This window comes from Caretta caretta, chromosome 2 (assembly GCF_965140235.1).
Source record: "Caretta caretta isolate rCarCar2 chromosome 2, rCarCar1.hap1, whole genome shotgun sequence".
Taxonomy (NCBI): domain Eukaryota; kingdom Metazoa; phylum Chordata; order Testudines; family Cheloniidae; genus Caretta; species Caretta caretta.
The window spans coordinates 186,097,540-186,125,032 of NC_134207.1; the positions used below are offsets into that span (position 1 = coordinate 186,097,540).

Genomic DNA, 27,493 nt, shown 5'->3' on the forward strand with positions numbered 1-27,493 from the left:
GTGCTGTGTTCCTTATTTAGTCCCCTGGCTATAGTGGGAATGCACCAAATCAATAAATGCCCAAATCATAGTGTCTAATACCTGGTCTACAACGTCAACACACCTTTTTGGGGTTGGCTGTGTTTCCCCTAGCAAAAAAAAGTTGTGTTCAACCATTGCTGTTAAACCATTTTCTGAGACCAATGGAAGCTGGTGTAGACTAATAATTTCTACAATGCAAAACAAAAAAAAAAGATAGTGTTAACATACGGTTAAGTTTGAGAAACAAACATTCAGAAGTCAGGTAGTTCCAAATATTACAGCTGAGAGAACAATCTTAATTCAGCCATGTTGCACATCTTATCTATATATAGATATATCTATATATAGATATTTATATTTACAAACAGAAATGCTACTTTAAGGGTGTTATTTAGATTCCAAAGTTAAATGCTCAAAAGTTAGGAAATGCCTGATGTAAGGTTAACCATAACCCCTTAATTTTTCCTCCTTGGGCATCCATCCTGTGCACTGAGGCAGGGGTCCTAGGGGTGGGGGGAGTGGAGTATGGGATCAAGTAATAAAGGACTATGGATAAAATTTTCAAAAGCACCCGAGTCCCATTTTCTAGAGTTTTTATAAGTCTATGTAGAAATTTAAGGCCCATGGATTATCAAAATTTCAAATTACAATTTTACCCTTACTATAATGTACATGTACAGGGAGCAGAATTCCCCAGGTGATGTTAAATATCACATTTCCGAACTTTTGCATGCTCAACTTTGCAGTTGAAGTAACACTCTTTAAAATAGTTTTTTATAGTAATTTTCTAGGTTTGTTGTTTTGTGTTTAAAGAGGAAAAAGGTAAAGATGGGCAACTGGAGCTCTGTGTTGGGCCTGGGGGGAGACCAGCTTGGCCCTCTTACCACCCTTTTCCCCACTATAGCTATTTTGACAGCTATTTTGGAATTCCCAGGGATGTGTGCACTGCTGCAGTGGCAGCATGGGTCCAGCTCTTTAGAATGCTCATGTTCTGTTATTTTCACATGTTGCCAAAATATTCCTGAAGAATGCAAGTGACAGCAGGGAAATAGTGATATTTTAACTGTTGGTATTTCAGCCAAATCTAATGGAGTTTCTGGGACAAAGAAAAGGCACTTGGAAAGCCCTGTTACAAATCCAGTTTGCTTATAGTTATATGTAACTCAGACAGATTAATTGACATAATTTGATCATTTGACTTTCCAGTACTACTGTTTGGAGATTTGTATGTACAGATACAATAATTCTACAAAACACATTTAGAATGGCCTACACAGAAATCTGTGTGCTATTGCTTATGTGGAATCAGAGTTAAAGTCTTGAGCTTGATAGCTTATTTTCTTGTTTTCAGAGCCCTGGAATTATCAGTGGGTAGGAGTGCTGGGTGTGGGGATCTTCTAATGTGGTTCTTGAGTAACTGCCCGACCAGGAGCAGCACTGGAGTAATGTTCAGCCTTCACCCAGTGAGAGAAACATCAAGGACAATAGATGGAAGGGAGGAGAATATACCCTACAATATTTCATTTTAGAGTGGGAAGAAAATGTTTTCTCTTGAGGAACCTTTTACCTATTTGGGACAGGAAGATGGTTTTTAATAGTTAAAATATTTAAAGTAGTCCTGAAGATTATACTGTTTGGTGTCTGTAGGATCCTGAGAGAATTTGAATGTATATGGCATCCAGTGCCTATTAATCAAGTGCCAGCCTCAAATACCTAATAACGGACACTTGTAAACTAATCATATGGATTTGCACCTTTAGTGTGTTGGGCATATTTACCTTAATGACCTTATGACATCGGTGTTAAAAGTAATTTTAGTGAACTTATGCAGCAGTATGTGTTATGGCCTAGATTAGGCTGGAATTCTGGCAGAATACATACCTTTGAAATTGTATATCTAGAATATGTATGTTCCACTCCAGCATAAGCACACACAAATCCAAAAGCTAGTGAAAGATCCTAAAAAGAAAAATAATGCCACCTAGCGGTAAATTTTATATACATACACTTAAAAAAAAAAAAAAAAAAACCCCAACCCTAAAATACTTCTTGATCTTAAGGTTGTACTATAAGTTTAGAAATTTGTAAAAAAAAAAAAAAATTGTCATCCACACTCACATTTGGTGCAGTTTGCAATGTACAAATTGACAGAGGGTACATCTACACTGGATAAAAAAGTGCAGCAGCAATTCTCAGCCCGGGTCAACTGACTTAGGCTCATAGGTCTTGGGCTAGTAGAGCTGAAAATAGTGTAGATGTTCCCACTCAGTCTGGAGCCCAGGCTCTGAGATCCTGGCTGAGTTTCAGAGCCCAGGCCCCAGCCCAAGTGGGAACATCTGTGCTGCTATTTTTAGACTCAGAGCATGAGCCCCACAAGCCCAAGTCAGTTGACCTGGACTCTGAGAATTGCTGCTATGGGGGGTGGGAGGGGCACCATGCAGCTTAAATGTACTTATAGATCATTTTCATGAATATTTGCTTCCCAACACCACTCTTCCAAAATGTCATAGATAGTAGCTAATATGTTTTTAGAAAGATTAACATTCCATATATTTCCAAAGGACATCATAATCAGAAATGTACTGCCGTTTTTCCTCTACTGGTGTGAATAATTTGTTTCAGAATGCTGCAAGAACAGAGGAGCCTGTTCCATTCTCCAAATCTTCTGTGGAAAGGAACAAGCATTCTCTTGATGCAGATCTCCACAGCTCATATTTTAATTAAGCTTTCTGTGGCCTCTTTGCTTTTTTTAAAAAGAGAAGCCAATTTTATTGTCAACGTAGAACTGACTTAATTACATAAAGCTTGAAGTGGAAAGAATTTTAAATTTAAAAAATAAAGTTGTGCCAGCCATCACAGTAAACATTTCTTTACCCAATGATACTGCATGGAATAGCTAATTGTCAAACTTCAGCTGAAGTTGAATAGCAATATTCTCTTGTATCACGGAGACCAATGAAAAGCAAGACAGATTGTTTTCCTGCTTGGCTGCAAATCACTGCCTCTGTTTGCCTTTGATTCCCCTACTGCTTTCTTCATCATTTGTGAGTTCAACACAGGTCAATATCATTTCCTTCTCTTCCCCCCACCCCTCTCTCTTTTTTCCCTTCTCTGCCTCCTTTAGGTGTTCAGCATGTTTTTGGAGACCTTGGTCGACTTCATCCAGGTCCATAAAGAAGATCTACAGGATTGGCTGTTTGTGTTGTTGACACAGCTGTTGAAGAAAATGGGTGCTGATTTGCTTGGGTCTGTACAAGCAAAAGTTCAAAAGGCACTTGATGTCACAAGGTAATACATTGCTGACAAAAATGTGCATGCAATTTTGATTGGCACCAGAGTATATTCCCACACCTCTCTTACTGTACTGTAAGGATATTGGCCCCAAAACAGAATCTGTTGATGGCTTTAAAATGTAACAAATGTAATAATGGTGGTTTTCTAAATATCAGCTAATTTAAAGAATTCAGATTGTCCCGGCCGTTTTGAATGCTTAACATTGAAAGATGAATACAGAATCAGTTTTGTAGATTATGAAATGCACATCCTAGCAGGATTGGATTTAATAAGCCATACTCTCTTCAGAGAGTTTTAGTTTGTCTTACATGTTATCACATGTAATTGCTTGAAAGAAGTAGGATCTTTTGATATATGTTCTTTCTACGTTAGCTGAATATTTCTGAAAGTAAGATATAGCATATCTACCCAGTGATTAAAACAAGTAGGCGTATATTGTAGTTTGAAAGGGAGATGAAGTTTTGATTAGTTAATATAGAGAGAGCCTTTAAGTTAGAGCGACCACCTCTACAGTTACTAAATGCATGCCCTGTGCAAGTAATGCATTTTGCCTGATTTCTTTATTTTGCAGGGAATCTTTTCCAAACGATCTCCAATTCAGTATTTTAATGAGATTCACTGTCGACCAGACCCAAACACCCAGCTTGAAGGTAAGAATTTACAAGTCTAAATTGCAAATGAAATATTTGTTGATAGAAATTTGCTTTCTCTTACTATTTGAATTTGTATTGCAAAAAAGGTTTTCACTTGGTGGATTTTGTTTTTATAAACTTTCAGACAGTCAAGCCAGTGCTGCAGGACCAGCTTCGCTCTTTTTGGAGCTCCAAGGTTTTTTGTCTGCATTATTGCCTTTTTTAACCCTATGTAAAAACTTTACAATGTTTGATAATTTTTATTTGTATGCATCCGTCTATGGCTACTAACCTTTGCAAGAAACTTTAAGCATGCAGATATTCAAGTTCAAATGATATACTCGTGTCAGAGCATTTGTTGCAAAAACAGCCCTGATAAGACCACACTTCAGTGAATACAGAAGCAACAAAAATATGGCCGCCTAACACCAAGCTGGTTATGCGAACTCACTCTATCAAGTCTTTTCTCATTTTATGTTTGTGATTTCCCAATCTTCTTTTCTGGATGTAGTTCTGACAATGAAGGTTTTTCCCTAAACTACTTTCATCTTGTAGGTTATGGGCATATTTAAAATTTAAATGTTAATATTAACACATGTACCTAAATTTTCATTCAAAACATATTACTTTTATATTTAGTGCATTATTTTATTTGTTAAGCTTTTCTAAAAGTAATGTGTTGCATTATATATGCACGCATTTTCACAGCTTAAGAATATGTTGACATAGAAATGGTGGTACAACCTAAAATTAACTGATTTCTGTAGGACGTGTACAATTAGAGAAAAGGTTGACTTTGGTATAAATGCTGTAAATCCTAATAAGATTTACAAATAAGGCAAATTGGGGAAATAACAAGCATATACGAAACTGGAATTTTCTGCTCTATCCTGCACGAAATTTTTTTACACAATTTGGAATGTTATGCAACATAACAATGCACAAGATTACACTTTTTTTCTGTACACAGTGGGGCTGAAGTCACATGCAAATACCTCATTTTTTGTTTTTGTTTTTGTTTTTTCTTTGCAGCACAGTAAAATGTATACTATTACTCACTCTGAGGACAGTTCATACTTTGACTACTATTACTTTGTGGTGGTGTATTAAACAGCGGGTGCTATCTCATGATCTGATTAGAGTTGTTGAAGAAAACAGATGAAGTAGTAATGAAATCACACAATTTGTTCTGTAACATGTCCTTAAGACAGAGATTTATTGCAAGAAGATTAATGCGTCGATTGCTGAGAGTTACTTTCTCCATAAAATTCTGATGTAATTACTAAAGCACGATATGCTCCCTTTTGTGAAGCTTATGCTGTAGATTTGAAAGAAAGCATGGACTTCCGGTATGAGGATGAGGTCCAAAGAGTGGAATTCGTTAAAGACTTGGAGCCAGAGCTTAAGACTGAGGAAGCCAAGGCCAAGACCATTCTCCTGATGACAGAGAAGAAAGTTTAAAAAAAAACGACTGATTTAGGGAACCAATATTGAGCAGTTATCATAAAGATTTATCAGTGTTAGAGAAATCTTATATTTCTCTAATAGAAGTTGGCTGGAGAAGCCACCTCTTTCTTAGAGCTGTGGCTTCAAATGATTGTCTCAATAGGAGTAGTTTCAAACAGATTTTTAAAGAATTTTTTAAATATTGCCTTTTTTGTAAAGTGTGCCATTAACAGGCAATAATCTTGTCTTCAAAAATCCAAGAACTTATCATACCCCATTCCCTACCCCTCAACTTCTTCCTAAAACTTACTACTATCACTGAAGAGCCAGAGAACATACTTATTAGAAGTAATCAAAAATGTAATATAGTAAGTGTTAAGGATTCTACCTACCTGTGTTAGTATTTTGTACTGGTACCGATCCCCATAGTACCAGAGTGCTTCCTAGGGTTAACTGGATTGGCATAGCAAGATTCCTTTTGAACTTGATGGAGTCCAGCTCTTCTCCCTTTTCTGGTTTTCAGAAACTCTTCTTGAAGGGATGGTTATGTACCGGTGAGAGGGAGTGGATTTTGTTGGAAATATCATTCTTGTTATGATGGCAAAACTATATCCAAGAGGAAAGTCTTTTAGCATGACCTACTAGTGATCAGATTCTGGATAGCTCATCTCTTCTGGAATTTGTTTTACAGCCATATCTCCCTGAGCCAAGAGTGCCTTGACTCTGGCTCACACACTGTGTGTCCTGGACTTTGTGTTCTGTGTTTTGTTCAAAGGAGCACAGCTGTCTCCATGGTTCATAGCTATATGGTTTCTGTTGAAGCGGGGACATGACCCATTAATGGCTTTGAAAATTAGAAGCAGGACCTTGAACTGGCCTCAGAGGTAGACTTGGCAGCCAGTGGGGGATCCAGAAAACAGGAATGATGTGCTTCTGCAGACTCAGTCCAAGTAGGAGGCAAACAGCCAGGTTTTGTACCAGCTAGTGTCTTTACAGTATTTTCACGTTCAGCTTCACATACAATGAATTAAAGAAATACAGTTTGAAGGTGACAGATACATAAAAAATACTGGCCAGGTCTGGAAGGAAAAAATGAAGGTTTTTAGCAAATATTACTTGATCAGGGACAGTGATAAATCATGTAGGACCATTTTGGCAAATGCATCATGCTTATGTAGTAGTTTGAATAGGATTTTAATCAAATAAATAAAATGCATGACCAGGACTACTCAGTGTATTTACTTTACCTCTAAGTAAGTTGTTTTCCCAGATTGAAGTTTTGAGAGAGGAGCCATTCTAGTATGCTTTTACGGATTTATTACAAAAATAAGAAAACAAATACAAATACAACATAAGGAATAGTTACAGCTGTTTATATTTTATTAAAACCCCTCTTCGCATTACAGTTTTAAAAACGTGCTCACCTACTATTCAGTACTCCTCCCGGTCTGTAGACCACATAGGGGCCACCATCTTTCCTGGAGACCGTTTGACTCTACTTCCATTGGGAGTGCTTTTCTTCACAGTTTTTAACTGTTAGTAAACCTTATATCTTGTTCTTAGGAATTTTTGTGTACAGATAGCTGGGTGCATTTTTGCACCGTGTTATCATTGGTTTCTAATTGCAGCATCTGGTTTTAAAGGTATATATACATTTAAGATATCATTAGCAGATGGACACAGCAATGTCACAGAAATGACACAAAAATGCTCATTAGCCTTGTGGGGGAGGAAACAGTATATGCACACAATTATATTTGATTGGATATTAGAACGGAGATGTTTTGTTTTTAGTATGTGTTTTGAAATCTACATTTTGCAAAATATAAGTAGTTTTAAGATTTGTATCTCAAAAGGAAAAAATTTTAGCTGCCAGGTTCTCAACAGCATTTTCCTTTGATTTATGTATCAGAAAAAGCTTCAATTCTTGGGTTATGTGTAACTTCAAAGAAGGCAAGACTTAACAGCCAGCATGAGGGAGAAAAAATTAATATGGCTAAATTACATCTAGTTTCATTGCCTGCCACTAACATATTTGTCACTCAGTGCATTGACACACTTTATTTTTTATATATCTGAAATATTAGGATGACTAAGGGAAGCTTTTAAATGATCCAAGTTTATTCAGAACAGTTATCAGTGCAAGCCATAAACACATTTTTTTAAAAAATCTTTCAGATTTTACTGTGCATAATCTCAGATCTAGCACCAGAGTTAATGGAGATAGAAACAGCTAAAAAGTTAAACCAGATCATCCAAATAATCACCCACCCCGTTTCCTTGTCTCATTTTTGCCTATTCATAAACACACTGGCATTCATTAATGTAATGAATTCCGTCAAAGAAAAGTGTGTGTACTGATTGCCATGTGTATTGTTGCTTGCTTACTGGCACTGCTTTATTGTAACAGTTATATTTCCCTTATGGTTTGTTTTTAATAGGAAGATGTTTTACAAAATTTATCCCCTAACAAAGATGTTTAATGCTCAGCATAGATTTCTGCTGCTAAAGGGACTGCCAGGGGATTCTGAGTGCAAATTATATACAGTTTACTGGAGGAAGCCAATTACATCTGTATATATCCTCTCCAATTCATCAGGTGGTGCTCCCTATGCCAAATATAAACAAACTAAATACAAAGTGAATGGCTAAACACTTGCACATGCAGTATGCTAGTATTTTTATTTAATGTTCGTGAGAATTAAGATGTCTGTTAGTACAGAAGACCCGTTTACAGATTATAGATATGATATGGATATTAAACAAAAACATTGACTCCAGGTAATTGGTTTTAAAATCAGCTAAAAGACTTCTGATAAAATTGCCAATATTTAATTCACTTTAAAAAAGTATCTCATTTTGTCCCAGTATATTAGCCATTCTGGATTATTTGTTCTAAATAACTAGAACCCTGTTTCTTGAGTACACTCACATTTGCAGCACACTTTTGTTTTTATCTATTTACCTGACTCTGCTTACCTTTGCAGGTTAAAGTTGCAATTCTTAAATACATAGAGACTCTTGCACAGCAGATGGACCCAGGGGATTTCGTAAATTCAAGTGAAACTAGGCTGGCGGTATCTCGGATCATCACCTGGACAACAGAACCGAAAAGTTCAGATGTTAGGAAGGTATGTCCATTCATGCTAAAATATGTAGTTAGTCTTTCACAGTTTTTCTTCAGTAGTTTTTAAAGCTGAAACTTATTCTGATTGTCCTATCAGAGTTAGGAGGTATTTGTATGTGGGTTGTTACCATATTCCTAACTAATGCTTTAACAAAAAAAATTTCTTAGGGTTTTGTAGTTTGATAATTTTTCCAACAAAAGACTCCTACAAAAAATTCTTTGTAGGTTCATTCTTTAAAAGTATGGAGAACCTACTCCATTTCACGATACACAGATTACATTAAAGCATGTCGTGTCAAAATAGATAAATTAAAGCCTTGTCTAGACTAAGATAAAGGTGTGTTTTTTAAAATATTTGAGCTTAAATGTCATACAGTTTAAAGCTCTAGACAGTACTAGTTATATTTTAGGTGGTTGGGAGGAACCTATCTTAGGGTAAAAGGAATACTATTGTTTAAAACACTTTGTATGACAGTTAAATTTACTTAAGTGGCCGTCTCTAGACAGCTTTAACTAATATTACTGTAACAAAGGCCACCTTCTAGCCCAGTAATAATACATTGATCACAGGAGGGGTGAGTAAGAAACTAAAATTATAGTTCATCTGGTTGAATGTTTGCATCTGGTTTTGCACATTCTTTGTATTTGACAAAAGGATTTAAGGAGTAATTGTTGAGTTGGTGACAATAGGAAGCTGACATTTTAATAAAACTACTACTTTGGCATCAAAGAACTCTTCATACAAAAGCTACTGTTGGTAGCATTTGCTGTGGAAAACTAAAATACACATTCTACAGAGATTTTTTGCAGGAAGTGAGAGGGGGTTGTGTTTCCCAGTAAAAAAATTGATTAAAAAGAAGAGATTTGGTTTTCACTAACAGATTATTCTGTGTTGTTTATCTTTTTGGGTGACCCCTTTCTTCTTGAGATTTTATGCCAACTTCCCACCACCAGACTTCAGAGACTTCTCTGACCGCTCCTTTGACAGTTTCTCCATCCCTTAGAGCTTGGCACCTCTCTCTCTTTTTTTTTTTCGTCTTTTGCTGGGGAGACATAGTCTGATCACATGATTACAATTATCTGGTCTTTGCTGATCATTTGTAGATCTACCTCTGCTCTTTCTCGCTTTTTCTTCATGGCGGACCTATTACTAACCTACATTAAAATAATTTCTCCTCAACCTACCCTTTTCTATTCCTGTTAGAAACTCCACCATCATCGTTGTCCCTCTGGCGCTGACTGTCTTAGTATCATTTTTCTCCCATAAGCATGTAAAAGTATACAAATTTACAAAAAGAGCAGATTTCACAAAGTCTGTAAAAAGAAACTTCATTCGTTGTGTGCAAACAAAAATTGGTGCTGAACTTTAGGAAATGTGGTACATTTCTCTGTGAACTAGATCATCATTTAGCAAGAAAATGGAAAGTAACTTTTTTAAAAGGTGAGTATTGTATTAGCGTATAGGTTTATGATATTCAATTATGTTCTTAATTTTGGTGTCCTCTTTCAATCATTCTTTCCACTTCTTCCCCCTTTTCCACTTACAGTAACTGTTGAATCCTATTTTTCCTCAACTGCTCAAAAAAAGTCCATCATTCCGTGCCATTCCCATTGTTGAGTCTTGTCCAAGGCTTTATCACCTCAACTGAACAATCGCTACTTGCCTAACTCTAGCCTTATTGTCCATCAGTCCATCCAAAACACTGCTCCCAAAATCATGTACTTTGCCTGTTGCACCAGCTCTGTCCAGACTCTTCTTCAGATCCCTTTTCTTAGCTTTCCTTGTCCTCCCAGGTCATGCTGAAACTCCTAGTCTGTTAAGCTACTGAGAATCTGGAGATATTGAAAACAAAGGATGTGGGGGAGTCTAACAAAATGCTCCTGCTTACTGGACAATCAGCTGAATTAAACTGCTCATTAAAATAGTGAGGAGGATCTCATCAATCTACTCAGTCATCAAAATATATAGCAGTATATGGCAAAAAGTTGGTCAAGCAGGTGTTCTCCAGACAAGCATAATATTCTTTAACCATTAAGACTTCATTGAAGTTGCTTATCACTCCCCCCACCTTTTTTTAACTAACTTTATAAAAGGGGAGGGAGTCATTTTAGTAAAAGATGAGGTATTTGAATCCTTTTCTAGTTTTGTATGATATATGCTGATATCCAGCAGTTGTTTTTAAATGAACTACATGTAAACCCTTTTTGTCTGTTACAGTTTTAAATCTTTTTTCAAACATTTTCAGAAATTTATTCTCCTGTAACTTGGTTGCATAATAACACTAGCTAGAGCCCATTAAAGAACACTAATAATAAATAACAATCAGTTTGAAAACTTAACCCAAACCTACAAGTCCAAGGATGAAACATACTAACCATGTGAAAAATACTTATGCTGCTCTCTGTCTCATAACACAAGAATAAAAGGACATTCAATTAAACTAAAAAGTATGAAATTTAAAAAATGCTAAAAGTAAATGCTTTTTCATTCAGCATGTAGTAAGACAGTAATACTCATTGCCACAAGATGTTGTTAGGCCTGATATTAGAGAGTTTCAAAGAGTTTAAAAAGTATGAATTGGATGAATGGACTGTAAGGTGGATAGAAAGCTGGCTAGATCATCGGGCTCAACGGGTAGTTATCAACGGCTCACTGTCAAAGTTGGCAGCTGGTATCAAGCAGAGTACCCCAGGAGTCAGTCCTTTGGCCGGTTTTGTCAAACATCGTCATTAATGATCTGGATGATGGGATGGATTGCACCCTCAGCATGTTCATGGATGACACTAAACTGGGGGGAGAGGTAGATATGCTGGAGGGTAGGGATCGGGTCCAGTGTGACCTAGACAAATTGGAGGATTGGGCCAAAAGAAATCTGATGAGGTTCAACAAGGACAAGTGCAGAGTCCTGCATTTAGGATGGAAGAATTCCATGCACTGCTACCGGCTGGGGACCGACTGGCTCAGCGGCAGTTCTGCAGAAAAGCACCTGGGGATTACTGTGGACGAGAAGCTGGATATGAGTCAACAATGTGCCCTTGTTGCCAAGAAGGCTAACAACATCTTGGGCTGCATTAGTAGGAGCATTGCCAGCAGATTGAGGGAAGTGATTATTCCCCTCTATTCGGCACTGGTGAGGCCACATCTGGAGTATTGCGTCCAGTTTTGGGTCCCCCACTCCAGAAAGGATGTGGACAAATTGGAGAGAGTCCAGCAGCGGGCAAGGAAAATGATTAGGGGGCTGGGGCACATGACTTATGAGGAGAGGCTGAGGGATCTGGGCTTATTTAGTCTGCAGAAGAGAAGAGTGAGGGGGGATTTGATAACTGCTTTCAACTACCTGAAGGGCATTCCAAAGAGGATGGAGCTTGGCTGTTCTCGCTGGTGACAGATGACAGAACAAGGAGCAATGATCTCAAGTTGCAGTGGGGAAAGTCTAGGTTGGATATTAGGGAAAACTATTTCACTAGGAGGGTGGTGAACCACTGGAATGGGGGTTACTTAGGGAGGTGGTGGAATCTCCATCCTTAGAAATTTTTAAGGCCTGGCTTGACAAAGCCCTGGCTGGGATGATTTAGTTGGGGTTGGTCCTGCTTTGAGAAGGGGGTTGGACTAGATGACCTCCTGAGGTCTCTTCCAACCCTGATATTCTATGATTCTATGACTTGGGCATTTATATGGATAACAAGAATATCCAGAATTATTACATTTAATGCTAACACATTTTGGAAGGAATACAATTAATAGAAAAACATTTTTAAACAATGTTTGGCAAGTTTCAGTGGTATTTTTCAAAGACTATATTTGCAAGAGTAGTTTGACACACAGTATATTTGTCAAATAAATTATTTGGCAAATACTAGTGAAATGCAAATACAGTAATATAATCTCCAAGTATTCAGCAAGTCTACTTTTTTCGTCTCACTTGTTTTGGTTCCTGTCTTATTTCCATTCCTGGTTAAACTTCGCTTTTTCTTACTATAGTAGATCATACTGTGTCTAATCTTGCGTTATCTTTATTGTTTACTTTTTTTGTCCTCCGCAACTGTCTCTCTCCCTTTACCTCCTCTTCAGTATTTTTCTCTCACCACGTTTCTTCTGCTTCTCTCTCTCTCCAGAATCTTGCTGCAGTATTTCTCTGTTCTGATTTCTCATGTTTGAAAATGTCAGACATCTACTAGCCACAAACTAATGTAAAACACTGGGGGTCTTACTGCCCATAGGCAGTGCCCAAATGAGAAACCAGTCCCTCTAGCATCTTGGAAGGGGGAAGTTGATGATTGTATTCCTCCTGGGTGGTGTCTCATAATGCTAATTATTGTTCAGATTTGCCTCTGTTTAGGTGTTAGAGCTGCTTAGGTTATCAGTCATTAAACGCCGCAGGCTGCTGGAAGGGAAGAGGAGACATGCGTACTCTGGTTCTCTTCCCCCACGCTGTCCTTCCTCCCCAAAACCTTAGTTGTTACAAGGCTAGGTGGGATTCTGCAGTACTTGACTCCATCTCAGTCTCCTTTTTTGATTCCTCGCCTGCATCAGCTAGCTCCAGTGCTTGCCTCTGCTTCTGCTCAGAGCTTTCAAGCACCAGCAGAATGAAGTATGACCCTATTCTTGTAGATCTCAGAGCTGCACACAGGACTCTTAATAACATTAATGAAAACTGATCAGACTCTGGTCAATTTTCATTCTGCTTTCGCTTGGCAAAGTTTTAAGCATGGGAGGTACAGGAGCAGACTGCTGACTAAGGGAGACAGCATTAATTCACTTTGCGCTTGGTTTGCATTTGGGATTTTAACTTCAAAACCGCCGAAGCCTAGAAACATAAGCCAATCATTTCAGAATCGGGTGCCTGAAGTTAGGTTCCTATGTTCATATTTTAGGCACCTAAAGTGCCTGATTTTTTTGAGGAGTAGTGACCATCCAGTAGATCCATAAATAATTATTTAGAAACCTAACTTTAGGCATCATTTTTGAAAAACCTGGACTTTATCTTTTTTTAAATGAAAGCTTAAGATTCTGTAGGGTTTGGTGGCACTTGCCCAGAGAAGTTTCATATTCACCCTGAGCTAGTGAATTTTTCACGACCTGATAACACTTTTCTAGAGCTTTATATTCAGGGGTCTCTTTCACCTAAATCAGTAAAGTTTAAGTCGTAAGGCACGTGGCATTCTATCTGATCTGATGATTAAAATCTCTCGTATGCGTTCTTATGTCAATAGTTAACTGAATCATGGAGGAGCTGCCAATGAGCTTTATCATCTGGAACACTACCTAGTTTTTGTTACCATCAGAGAGCCACTTGCAATAGCCAGTTGCCCTGAGCTTCAAGATTACACCAATAAATATTTGAAAGTGATATCCTGACATTATTAAACTATGGTTTTTAAATGGTTTTCACTTAAATAGATTTGAATGAAAAATTAGATATATCATATCATAAACATTCACAGCAACTTTCTCTATTTTTAATTGGTGGTAACTTTTTTAATGAACTTTTCTATTATATTAAAACAAAGCAGCTTTTTTTCCACCTACTTTGTACAAATGACCTTTTCCCAGTGTGAGCATTTCCAAAGGACTATTTGCTATTGGTCGTTGAACTGGGACTTTTCTCTGGAGGCTAGCATTCAGTGCTCCAGAATCTCAGTTGTGTTTTCAGTTTTATTTTGGGTTTGTTTTTGTTTTTTTTTAATGAAAAGTCTCTAGCAACCTAGTTTCAAAGGTCAAATTTTTAAGGGCTATAGTACATAAACCAAAGCAGTGATATGTGCATCAATATACAGCCAGCCTGAAACAATAGTTGCGAGAGGGGTGGTTTACTATGAAGCAAAATAATGATGAATTAAACATCAAAATTGATAACTCTTTGATTGGTGGTCAAAGCATGTAAGAAAAAAAACAGACAATCACATTATGAAAATCTGCTGTGAATGTAGCTCCACCTGAGACACCAAAATAAAACTTCATTTGTGGGGAGACCTTGGGAATATCATTTTTATTTCCCAATTTGACCCCCGATTATAGGAACATGTTGACACATGCTACTTCTCAAAGTCGCCTTCAGTAGCCAAATGTGCATAATTAGAAGCCACACTACCTCGAGATGGCAGGATATGAGCCTTATAGGCTCTGTACAAGTATAAAATACAGTTCTACCCCAGAAAGCTAAAATTCTAAATCATTTTGAATGATGCCTGGGGGTAAGGGCTTAGAATACAACAGAGAAGAGAGAGAAGATAAGAGTGACAGTGATAACACAAGGTTACATATAAGATTAGCAACAGGTACAATCTGGAAACTTTAGAGTTCTGGGGGGATTTATGTCTCAACTGGCAAAGAGATCAGTGAATCACTTCTACTCTAACCAGTTAGGAGTTGATGAATCTGTCAGTTTCCCTTTGTTTTTTATTAACTCAAATTGCATTGAAGTGAAGAGACTAGGACAGGAATGAGAAAGAGATTTAAACATGTAGCCATTCACCAGTGAAGAGCAGTTGTTCACAGCAAATTTATGTTTAAGATTTTAATATTTTACTTAAATTATATTTAAACACAACCATGAATATGTGCTGATGTATGTTTTCAATGTTAGCTTTCCACTTAATTTAAAGTTACTACAGTTCATTACTCTGGAGAGAAAAAGAGAGAAATAAATATCTGAAAGAATTTTCTAAATTACTTGTTTAAATATTTTGGTACTTAAGCAAGTTGTCTATCATTTTTTCAAACATTAGGCGCTTGTTCTGTCCAGTGCATGGCAGACCTTGTTGGTGAGCTGATAGATTTAAGTAGTTAATTTGGAATCAGCTTCATACCAGAATTAAAATATTAAATAAGTCTGTGTAATTCAACAATATCCTGCCTTTCATTGATATGTGACTGGCCTCTTGCCACACTGACAAACCTTTTGGCCTCTCTAATCAGCACTGACTAAATTGTGTAAATGATACTAAATCAGCTAAAAAAAAGTTAGCTAAAAAATACACTGCATAACTAATTACATTCTACTGTCATTAAAGAGATGTGCTTTTGATACAAGACAGGAAAACAATTTTAAAACACCAGTTTAAAAACAAGTATTTACTCTCTAAATGGGGGGAGGATCTATAAATTGCCTAACTAATAAAAACTTAAAATCAGAAAAATTATGCAGCAAGGCAGATGCTCTAATATTAATATTTCAAATTTTACTTTTAATCTTCAAAGTGTTTTCCAATTTGCTAAATTAATTCTAATGACATTTACCTCACAAGGTTATTGTTCATTTTTTATAGATAAGGGAAACTGAGGAAGAAAGAGTTTAAATGACTCCCCATGTGATCTTGGGGGAGTCTGTGTAAGTTAAAGACCTATGATCAGACCACAGAACTATGCCTACTGTTCTCCAGGTTAACACATCTATTTGCTAAATTTTAAAATAAAAAATAAGGATTCTCAGTTGATAAACTTGTGGGTCACAACCACTTGAGAGCTCACCAGAAAGTTTCTGGGGAAGAGGCAGATATAGCAAGCTGGCTCCCATCATGTCTGAGGTATACTGCTAAATATGAGTCTTCTGTCATTTGGAAATGATTCTGTTTTAATGCCAAAATCACTTATAAGTCATTATGCCATTTTCTTTGTCATTTCATTTGTCTGTTGTTACGAGCACAAAGCACTCTGGGAGAATATCTCAAAATGACTTGTTGCTAGGAGGGTCATGGGAAGTAAAAGGCTGAGGATTCCTGACCAGAGTCATCAGTGTGTGACCAGCAAATGTCCATTGTTGGTTTTTTAATCATGTCTGCCGATACCTTTATTCTTGAAGTTTTTATCTAATTAAAATAGGTAATCAACATTGCATTTCTTCCATCATTTTTGATTACTCCTTTCTCTGGAATCCATACTGGTCAAATAAAGCAATTTTCAATATCTAACATTTTTAGAACAAAAATTCACATATAGTTTTCATTAATATTTTTTTGCTCTAGGCTGCACAGTCAGTGCTGATTGCCCTATTTGAACTAAATACCCCAGAGTTCACAATGTTACTGGGTGCTTTACCAAAAACATTTCAGGATGGAGCAACAAAGCTTCTCCACAACCATCTCCGGAATACGGGCAATGGTGGTCAGGTATTTACACTTTTTTTTTTGGCTCTGAAGTTACTGATACATACTTTCATCTTCATCTTAATATAGGTTGTTCTTCCTGGGCTTGCTCATATCAATTCCAAGTAGGTGTGCGTGCGCTGCGTAGAGTCATCAGAAGACTTTCCTCTAGCCATACCCGTTGGGTCGGCTGTGGAGCCCCCTGGAGTTGTGCCTTCGTGGTGGTGTATATAGGTCCCTGCCAACCCGCCGTCTCTTCAGTTCCTTCTTACCGCCCATGACAGTCTTTGGAGCTGCGTTTTTCGCAATCCTCTAGTGGTCTTTCTCTTTGTATCTGTAAATAGTTAACTTAGTATTAGTGTTTCAAGTAGTTTTTATAGTTAGATATGTTTCTGTTGGGGTTTCCCCCACTGCAGGTCCTGCCAGAAGCCTATGCCCATGGTGACCCCAACAACTCTTGCTTAAAGTGCTTGGGGAAGGCCCAACAGACCAACAGGTACAAGATTTGCCAAGATTTCTGCCCAAGAACCAAAAAGGAGAGAGACTTTAGGTTAAAACTACTCCTCATAGAGTCATCTCTCCATCCTCAGCCGGCACAGCTCACATCGGACTCAAAATCTAAGGAGGCAAAGAAGCTGAACCTCTTTGGCTACAAGGTCTACTCTAACAGAGGGCTCCAGCTTCAGATTTCCAGCCAGCCACTACAATTTCAATTCTTGGAACACTCTCTGACTAAGTTTAAAGAGTTGCTTCCAGCTGAATCCCGGTCAGAGTTTAGGGTCATCATCAAAGAGGGCAAGGTTATAGCAAGGACCTCATTGCAAGCCACACTTGACTCAGCAGACTCGGCAACCCGCACGAAGTCAACCGGTATAGCCATGTGAAGGAGCTCGTGGCTGCATAGTTCAGGCCTCCCACATGAGGTCCAAAAAACAATTCAGGACTTGCCCTTCAATGGATCAGCGCTGTTCTTGGAGCAAATGGACTCTAAGCTCCAGTCTCAAAGACTTGCAAGTGACATTAAAATCTCTTGGCACCATACACTAGCCCCACAAAGGAAGCATTTCAAACCTCAGCGTCCCCCATGCTTCTGCCCAACTCATCCTAGACAGGATTACAACAGGAGGCAGGGCAGAAATAATAGGAGGAGGCCACCTCAGCCCTCTTCCACCCAGAGCCAGGGCTCGGTGAGGCAGTCTTCTGACCCCAAGCAAAACTTTTGAAGGCGCACCTGGGGACGACCAGGCAAAATCCCGGATACTTTCCTCCATTTCATGAACTGTCTATCCCATTTCTACCATGCCTGGGCCCAGATCACCTTGGATCAATGTGTCGTATGCATGGTCGAATTGGGATATTCTCTCAAATTCTGTTCCATCCCTCCCACCCATTCCCCTTCCCTCTTCAGGGACCCTTCTCACAAGCAACTTTTCATACAGGAATTACAAACGCTCCTATAAGCTGGAACAGTAGAGGAGGTCCCTCAGAATTTCTGGGGCAAGGGGTTTTATTCCCAATATTTCCTAATCCCGAAAGCAAGGGCAGGCTCAGGCCTATTCTAGACCTGTGAAACCTCAACAGATTCATGAAAAAGTTAGTTTTTCATGGTCTCCCTGGCTTCCATTATCTCCTCCCTGGATCTGGAGGACTGGTACGCCCCCCCTCAACTTGAAGGACACATACTTTCATGTGTCGATATTCCTGTCCCACAGGCGGTTCCTCCACTTTGTGGTCAACACCACCCATTATTTGTTTATGGTTCTCCCCTTCGAGCTATTGGCGGCCCGTTGGCTGTTCACCAAATGCATGTAGGTCGTAGATGCCTTCTTGAGGAGGCAACAGATACAAGTATTCCCATACCTAGATGACCTGCTAATCAAGTGCCGCACCAGAGCTCAGGTGGAGGAGCATGTGAACCTCGTACGGTTAACTTTTGACAGGCTCTGGCTGATCCTGAATGTGACCCAGTCAACTCTAACCCACACTCAGAGGATAGAGTTCATTGGAGCTCTCCTAGACTCGGGTCAAGCCACAGCAGTCCTTTCGGAATTACGTTTTCTGACCATGGGTGCCATTAGGGGGCTTACAATGATACCCCACGACTATGGCAAGAAATTGCCTGAAGCTGCTCGGTCATGTGGCTGCTTGTACGTATGTAGTTCAGCATGCAAGACACTGGCTCTACAGGCCGGGCTGGCCTCAGTATACAGGCCAAACCGAGACCACCTAGATACAATAGTCAGCATTCCTCCTTCAGTTATTGAGTCCCTCCTGTGGTGGCTCAACCCGCAAGCGGTGTGTGCAGGAGTACCCTTCTCCAGGCTCCAACCCTTGCTGTCTCTAGTCACGGAGGCATCGGCAATGGGATCGGGGGGCAGAGGGGGGGCATACACTCCAGGCTCTCAGAACAAGCTGGCTGATCATCTCAGCAGGTCCCTTCACAATCATGAATAGTCTGTCCTTCCAAATGTCGTGATCAACATCTTCCAACGATGGGGGTTTCCCCAGATAGACTTGTTCTCAACAAGGCACAACAGAAAGTGTCAGCAGTTTTTTTCCTACCTGAATCACACCCAGGGCTCACTCACGGACGCTTTTCCCCTCACTTAGAAGGATCACCTGCTGTATGCATTCCCGCCCTTCCCACTTGTATACAAGGTCCTGCAAAAGGTCAATGATCTTAATAGCACCAGCATGGCCACATCAACACTGGTTCACCTTGCTCCTAGGCCTGTCAGTGGACACGCCCATAACCTTGCCCCTGGTCCCAGTCTTGATCACGCAGGACCACAGCCACCTCCAGCATCCCAATCTAGAGTCTCTCCATTTCATGGCTTGGAAACTCCGTGGCTAAACCCCTGGGAGCTCACATGTTCAGACCTTGTTGGGGAGGTTCTCTTTGCTAGTAGGAAACCATCCACTAGAGCCACTTATTTGGCTAAGTGGAAGAGATTATCTGTTTGGTCATTACAAAAGGAAACTCCACCTTTACAGTCATCAGTTCCCTTTATCCTGGACTATTTGCTACATTCGAAACAGCAGAGCCTGTCAGTATCGTCAATAAAGGTGCACCTGGCCGCTATCTCGGTTTTCCATCCCTGTTTGGCTGGCCAGTCGGTTTTCGCTAATCCTATGGTTGGCTGCTTCCTCAAAGGACTAGATAGACTGTACCCTCCAGACAGCCAATCCCACCATGGGATCTCAACCTGGTACTCTCAAGACTGATGGGTCCTCCTTTGAGCCCCTAGCAACGTGATCTCTTCTCTACCTTTCCTGGAAAGTAGTGTTCTTGGTGGCTATAACTTCAGCTAGGAGAGTTTCTGAGCTTAAGACCTTAACTTCTGAGCTCCCATATACTGTCTTCTATAAGGACAAGCTGCAGTTGCACCCCACCCACCTTTTCTCCCAAAGTTAGTTTCACAATTCCACGTGAACCAGGATATATTTCTTCCAGTGTTCTTTCCTAAGCCGCATGCTAGCAACTGGGAGTGAATGTTTCACTCCCTGGATGTCAGACAAGTGTTAGCCTTTTACATCAAAAGAATGAAACCATTTGGGAAATCAAGATAACTCTTCATTGAGATTGTAAAGCAAATGAAGGGGCTTCCAGTGTCTTCCCAAAGAATCTCTTCATGAATCACGGCCTGCATCAGGGCATGCTATGACCTGGCAAAGATATCTGCCCCCGCGCTGATGGCATATTCCACATGGGCCAGGCATCCTCAGTGGCGTTCCTAGCACAAGTCCCTATTCAAGATATCTGCAGGGCAGCGATGTGGTTATCGATCCACACCTTTACATTGCACTGCGCCATGACGCAGCAGGCCAGAGACGATGCCGCATTTGGCAGAGCAGTGCTGCAGTCTGCAACCTGCTAAGCTCCGCCCCCTTCCCCTAGGAGATGCTTGGGAGTCACCTATTTGGAATCGACATGAGCAAGCACTTGAAGAAGAAAAAACAGTTCGCTACCTTCTCGTAACTGTTGTTCTTTGAGATGTTGCTCATGTCCGTTCCAAGGAGCACCTGCCTGCCCCTCTATCAGAGTACTCCGAAGAAACTGAAGAGGCGACGGATTCACAGGGACCTATATATACCGCCCTGAAAGCACAACTTCAGCAAGCTTCACAGCCAACCCGATGGGTACTGCTAGGGGAAACTCCTTCTGTCAACTGTGCACACGGCATGCGCACACCTCCTTGGAATGAACAAGAGCAACGCATCTCGAAGAACAGTTATGCAAAGGTAGGTAACTAGTTTTTTTTATTATAATAATAATTATTATTATTATTTTGTTAAGTTTGGTTTTATTTATTTGCAAGTGGCTTCTAATTTGGAGTCTCCTTTAATTTATAGTCAACAATGTTATTTTAAAAAGAGGTGTGTATATATATATTTCAAAAAGTTGAGAATTCTCAGCATTATTACTTTTAAGTAAACTGATCATGTTAGCTCTTGGTGCTCTTAACTTTCACAAACAGTAATATATCTCATGCCTATTTCTTTAGTTACTGAAATTACTTATATCTCGCTAGGTTTCAGGGTGGTATCCATGTTAGTCTCTACCAGCAAAAACGAGGAGTCCTTGTGGCACCTTAGAGACTAACAAATTTATTTGGGCAGAAGCTTTCGTGGGTTAAAACCCACTTCATCAGATGCATGGAGTGGAAAATACAGTAGAGAAGTATAAATACACAGCATAGGAAAAGATGGGAGTTGCCTTACCAAGTGAGGGATCAGTGCTAGGGAGAAAATTCAATTAAGGTGGAAGTGGGCTATTCTCAACTGTTGACAAGAAGGGGTGGAAATCGCTTTTGTAGTGCTAATGAGGCCAGTGTAATCAAGGTGGCCCATTTTAACAGTTAACAAGAAGGTATGAGTATTAGCAGGGAGAAATTAGTTTTTGTAGTGACCAATCCACTCCCAGTCTTTACTCAGGCCTAATTTGATAGTGTCCAATTTGCAAATTAATTCCAGTTCTGCAGTTTCTCGTTGGAGTCTGTTTTTGAAGTTTTTTTGTTGAAGAATTGCCACTTTTAAGTCTGCTATTGAGTGTCCAGGGAGACTGAAGTGTTCTCCTACTGGTTTTTTAATGTTATAATTCTTGATGTCAGATTTGTGTCCATTTATTCTTTTGCGTAGAGACTGTCCGGTTTGGGCAATGTACATGGCAGAGGGGCATTGCTGGCACATGACGGCATATATCCCTGGACACTCAATAACAAACTTGCTGATACTCACACCTTCTTGTTAACTGTTTGAAATGGGCCACCTTGATTACATTGGCCTCATTAGCACTACAGAAGTGATTTCCACCCCTTCTTGTTAACTTTTGAGAATACCCCACTTCCAACTTATTTGAATTGGCTCGTTAGCACTGACCCCTCCACATGGTAAGGCAACTCCCATCTTTTCATATGCTGTATATTTATACCTCTCTACTGTATTTTCCACTCCATGCATCTGATGAAGTGGGTTTTAGCCCACGAAAGCTTATGTCCAAATAAATTTGTTAGTCTCTAAGGTGCCACAAGGGCTCCTCGTTGTTTTTATATCTAGCTAGCTAATCTCAGAACTTTTCTGGTGTTAAAAATTAAATATAACATAAATTTAAAAGGAAATATTATTTTTTACTAGAATACCATTTTTTCATAGGGGTCAATGGGAAGTCCTTTAACAAGACCTACGCCACGTTCACCAGCCAGTTGGTCCAGTCCTCTCACTTCCCCAACCAATACATCACAGAATACTTTGTCACCAAGGTAATATAAAGCTACGTTATAACTTTACATGATAACTTGGTGTTATGGGTTTTTTGTGTGTTCTCCTGAATTCCAAACCCATCAAAAAGTGCAGAAAGACTTTTACCCAGTTAAATCAACCACTGGATACTTAGAATAATCACTTATTAAAAACTATTAACTCGGACTAATCACCAGACAACTTAAAATTTTGGAGGGTAAAAGGCACTAACCAATGAAATGCTCTACAGCTTAACTGCCATTTCTACCAGTCTAGAGGATTTCATAGGTCATGTTTTTGATGGTGATGGATTTAGTAGTTTGACGTTTTAAATGTTAAAATTGTCGGCAAGTTCACTGTAGTAGTTTATACTTTATATTTAATAGAGAAACTCTGCAGAAGCTCAAGGCATTAATACTTTCAGCAGTAGAGAATGGAGCAACAGTCTGCTTCCTCCTGCTGTTGTTCCTAAATAAGCAGACCCCTTGTTGGCCATCCAGTTCCACCACTTGAAGAAGTCCCAAGTATCAGTCATTGGTGATCTCCTTGTCAAAGGAGGGGAGGGGTGCTATTGAGAGGCAGCCACCACAGATCACACAGGAGTGTGGTTCCACTCCTGTGGCCTCACTCTCAGTAAAATACCAGAAAATAAATTGAACCTTTTATCCCCTTCTTCCATGTTTCCCTGGATCTACAGTGCATTCGATTATGACACAGAAAACATGAATTCTGAAGATATTTATAGTTCTCTTCGTGGAGTCACTGAAGCCATTCAGAACTTCAGTTTCCGTAGTCAGGAAGATATGAATGAGCCTGTGAAACGGGATTCCAAAAAGGACGATGGTGATTCAGTGAGTGTTTGAATGACAGCCAACGCGAGGAGCTGATTTAGTACAGCTGAATTATCTTTTTAAATGGATTTGTATATCAAGGGTAGAATTTTCAGAGCACCTAAGTACCATTTTCAAAAGTGCCGTAGGCCTTTAGGATCCTAAATCCTGTTGACTTTCAGTGAGACTCAAGCTCTTAAATGCCTATCCTTGCTTATCAACCTTTTGAAAATGGGACTAAGGCTACTTAAGTGACTTAGGTGCTTTTGAAAATTGTACTCCTGGTCTTAAAGTAAAGTAACCTGTTTATGTTAGAGATGTCAAATTTTAATTACAAAAAGCCATGCTGCTAATCAAGTCTATGTAGAATGCCAGCACTTTAAAGCCTGTTGGACTATGGCTTTCGTTTTAACTTGCAGCTGCTTATTAGTGTTACCTGTTTTAGACAGAACGGTCTGCTTTATATTCTTGCTGTTGTACTGGAAGGAGACTGTATGATTTCTGTCCCTGAATAATGTCATTTGAATAAAATATGTCTTCATTAAATCTCTTCCAGAGAGCAAAACTTTGAGTAAAAAGAATTCTAGACACCTTTTGATGTGTGTCCCTCAAAAGGAGCAAGTCCAAACAAATGCTTTATAGTGTCTAAAAGCTGTGGGCAAAATTTTCAAACTTGGATGTCTATGGTTCTGAAACTCAGGCTCAATAGAACTGAAAATCAGGCTAATTATTTAGGTGCTTAAATATGGATTTAAGTACCTAACTTTAGGCTTCCTCTATGAAAATGTTGCTGTTTTTGTGTTCAGTTCAAACACCTAAGTCCGTTTTAGGCAATGTTCATACTCACCATTTGAGACAAAAGCTAAGCTTTCTGAGAATGAACACTTAGTTCACAGCAAAGTAGCATTTAAAGCTATCCTGCACTAGCGTGCTGTTCATCTAGGAGTTTGTTTGGACCCTACTTCTGTGCACTAAAAGTTCCCTAGGGCAGTGGTTCTCAAACTTTTTTTTTTTGTGGATCACTTGAAAATTGCTGAGGGTCTCGGCAGACCACTTAATGATCTTTCCAAATGTTGTTTGTACCAATAGCTAACTATTGTAAAGAGCTTTGGATAAAAGCACTATATAAGAAAAAAACTTAATAATAATTAGCCATTTACTGTTCTACAAATAAAAGCACACAACTCATATTTTACTATCAGTAGTCTTACCTTTCTAATGTGATGAATGTGCCCTCTCTCCCCTGCTGTGGCAGCCCCCGAGCAGGGGCTGGGAAGGAGTGGGGGGGTCTCTCCCCCACCACAGCAGCCCCCAAGCTGGGGCTGGGAAGGAGGGCTCTCTCTCCCCAACAGCCGCAGCCCTGGAGCTGGGGAAAGTCACCTCTTTCTCTGGCCGCTGCAGCCCTGCACATCCCAAATTCCCCTCACCCCTTCTTCTCACCCTACTTCCCCCTCCCACCTATGCCACATTTCCCCCCCCCCAAGGCCACCACCTCACCAAGCATGTGCATCTTCTCCAGGGTCCAGGCACCTAATTAGCGGAGCCATGCCTGAGCGGCTCCACTAATTTGGTAGATGGCTCTTCATTCTCTTGTGTGCGGCCGCCCAGGCATGCATCTTAGAGGGAACTATCCACGGACCACCTGAATGGAGCTTGCAGACCACTGGTGGTCCATGGACCACAGGTTGAGAACCTCTGCCCTAGGGTGCTCAATGCATGGCAGCAGGGTTCAGATGGACACTTAGTGAACGGCAAAGTAGTATAGGGTAGGTTTACAACTCAACCTGCTGCAATCTAAGTGTTCATTTACATAAGCCATAAGTGTTGAGAAACAATGAGCCAATTTGAGATGTTAGTTGGTACTCTGTGGCACCAGTGGAACCTTGCAAACTTTGTAGCTTGTCTTTGATATTGTCTACATGAGAACTTAGCACACAGCAATTTTAGGGTGTGCATTTACAGCACACTGCCTACTCTGTACAACCCCCACATGTGAACACTGTTACTGTGTGCTAAGAGGGCCATCAAGCGCTTTAGCTTACTACCCTTTAGTGTACTGGATTTTAAAGTATAAAGAGCACTTTTAGTGCACAATAGGAGTCTCCACAAAAGAATTAGTGTAGAGTAGCCAGAGTATGGTAAATTGACACCCAGCTTGCTGCACACTAACTTCCCTATGTAGAGAAGACTATTATTTGCTACTGTTAACCTAAGAGGAACAGTGAACTACAAAGTGAGTGAGATATTAAATATGTTTATGGGGAGGGGTGTTTTTATTTTTTCCTGGCAGATTTGCAGTGGCTCTGGAATAGCGGATCTAAGAGCAGGAGGTGGTGCAATTGATACAGGCCGAACAGCTCTTGATAACAAAACATCATTACTTAACACAATGCCTCCCCACTCTTCTCCACGTTCACGAGATTATAACCCGTACAATTACTCGGATAATATCAGTTCTTTTAACAAATCTGCTTTGAAAGAAGCTATGTTTGATGATGATGCAGAGCAATTTCCTGATGGTAAGTTCTAGATTACATTCTTTGTTAGAGGGGAAATCATAAGATTTGTCTACATTTGTTGCGTATAGTCTTTAAGGTTTTCATGTAGTAAATAGAGGCTGAGCTAAATTAGCTATACATAAAAGTATCTGAAGGAACCGGACTGCTGATGCAGTAAATCATGTTTTTCGGACTAGGTTTATTGAATTGCAAATCCTATCTGAATATTGTGAAAAGCAAGCAGTGTTACAAAAGCTATCAGACAGAATTGCAATGTAATGGAATACTCCAGTATTAATGTTCTTCCTCATAAATACAAAATTATAGGAAAAGTAAGGGACTGGAATAAGAGAATTGCTAACTGTAGCGTATACTGTATATTTGGACTTAAGTTGTAGTAAGTATATTTTAGTGTATGACAGTCCAAAAAGAAAAAAAAATTTGTAGATATGTTGCTTTATCTAATTTTTTTCAGTTTGTCAAGGGAAGAAAAGATCTTTGTGATTACCCAGTTTCTTTTTTCATTATGTAAAACTAGTTTTGGCTACAGATGAAAGATTAACAGCACAGAGTTTTGGTGGTGAAATATTTTTATTTGAAACACAAGTCTGGGATATTTTGTGTTGACTAAACATTTTTTTAAATGCAAGTGCTGAAAAAGGAGGCTGTAGTCAGACCATTTTGACATAGTTATTCAACTTGCTGCTTTATAAGCTTGTTAAGCTAAATTTTAATCTTTTCCAGTGTATTTTCTTGTAATGTTTATAACCAAATGTTTTATTTTGCATTTGTTTCCTTCACTTATTCTTTCTTGCTCATTTTTCTTCTCCAATTCTGTAGCTTATAATAACATTTTCTAGAGATATGGTACTGGCTGTGAACTTTATGTTCCCAATTATTAACTGGTCTGAATTGAGGCAAAACACTGATGACCAGCTGAGGATCTGGCCCCACATTCTTGAAACAAAAAGATGATGACCATTAAGTTATCATCCTATTGAGAGTTTGGTTTGAAGCATGTCCATATGTCCCCAGGATTATGCAGCACTGCTTTGTCTACCTTGCCTTCTCTTAATCACTACTTTTTCATCCATGTCAATCAGTACAGTATCCTCTGTTATTTATTTATATTGATATTATATTCAATTTATTTTACATTACCCCCAGATATTCAGTGTGCCCATTTTTGTATTGAAGTTGCTTGGGTTGGGGGGAATGGTGGTTTAACAACTGGATAGGGAACAGTTGTGGCTTTTGGTATTCCATTCCAGTTTAGAATATGCACAGCTAAATGGTAGGTGGGCAATAGCAGTGGATTGTGGACCAGTGGAGAGATTCCTCTTTAAGTAAAGGAGAAGGAAGCTTGTAGTACATGTACAATTTTACTAGTGGCTGGCAAACAATCTTTACTGTCCTACCAAGTAGACCTGAGACACTTAAGTAAAATTATAAATGATTTGAATTACTCTTTCATTTTGATAAGTACCTCATGTTCATTAAAAATAAATTTATAAAAGGTTTTAAAGTCTAATTCTAATGGTGTTTACCTTATAAACTGCTATCCATGCTCAGAAACAAATTCAAGTATGTAGAAAAGTTATTTTGTGAAATTTGTTCATGATGAAATTATTTCATATTAAGTTGAATACACAGATTTGTAATGAAGTCTTAACTTTTCACTTTTCTTTAACGTTGAGCATACACCAGCAAAAGTCCCCTGGCCTCTTGACACTCCCAATTGTACATGCTGTACACCTTACTGAAAATCTCAAGGAAACCTTTAAAAAGGTGATGGCAATGCAGAAAAACTGGTAGGGGGGA

The 27,493-nt window shown here is 39.3% G+C and overlaps 1 protein-coding gene across 46 annotated transcripts in view; it reads left to right on the forward strand.

The window, feature by feature from the left end:
- Positions 1-27,493, forward strand: part of CLASP2 (cytoplasmic linker associated protein 2) — a 265,828-nt gene that overhangs the window by 206,287 nt on the left and 32,048 nt on the right. For 23 of the 46 annotated variants that reach the window (XM_048838896.2, XM_048838906.2, XM_048838922.2 and 20 more), the window contains 8 exons: positions 3,146-3,309; positions 3,887-3,965; positions 4,093-4,143; positions 8,381-8,524; positions 16,486-16,629; positions 22,258-22,364; positions 23,042-23,195; positions 25,465-25,693. In XM_048838896.2, coding sequence (XP_048694853.1) covers positions 3,146-3,309; positions 3,887-3,965; positions 4,093-4,143; positions 8,381-8,524; positions 16,486-16,629; positions 22,258-22,364; positions 23,042-23,195; positions 25,465-25,693 — 1,072 coding nt within the window. The remainder of the gene's footprint in view (positions 1-3,145; positions 3,310-3,886; positions 3,966-4,092; positions 4,144-8,380; positions 8,525-16,485; positions 16,630-22,257; positions 22,365-23,041; positions 23,196-25,464; positions 25,694-27,493) is intronic. The other 23 variants (XM_048838902.2, XM_048838908.2, XM_048838910.2 and 20 more) reach the window with 1 other exon arrangement.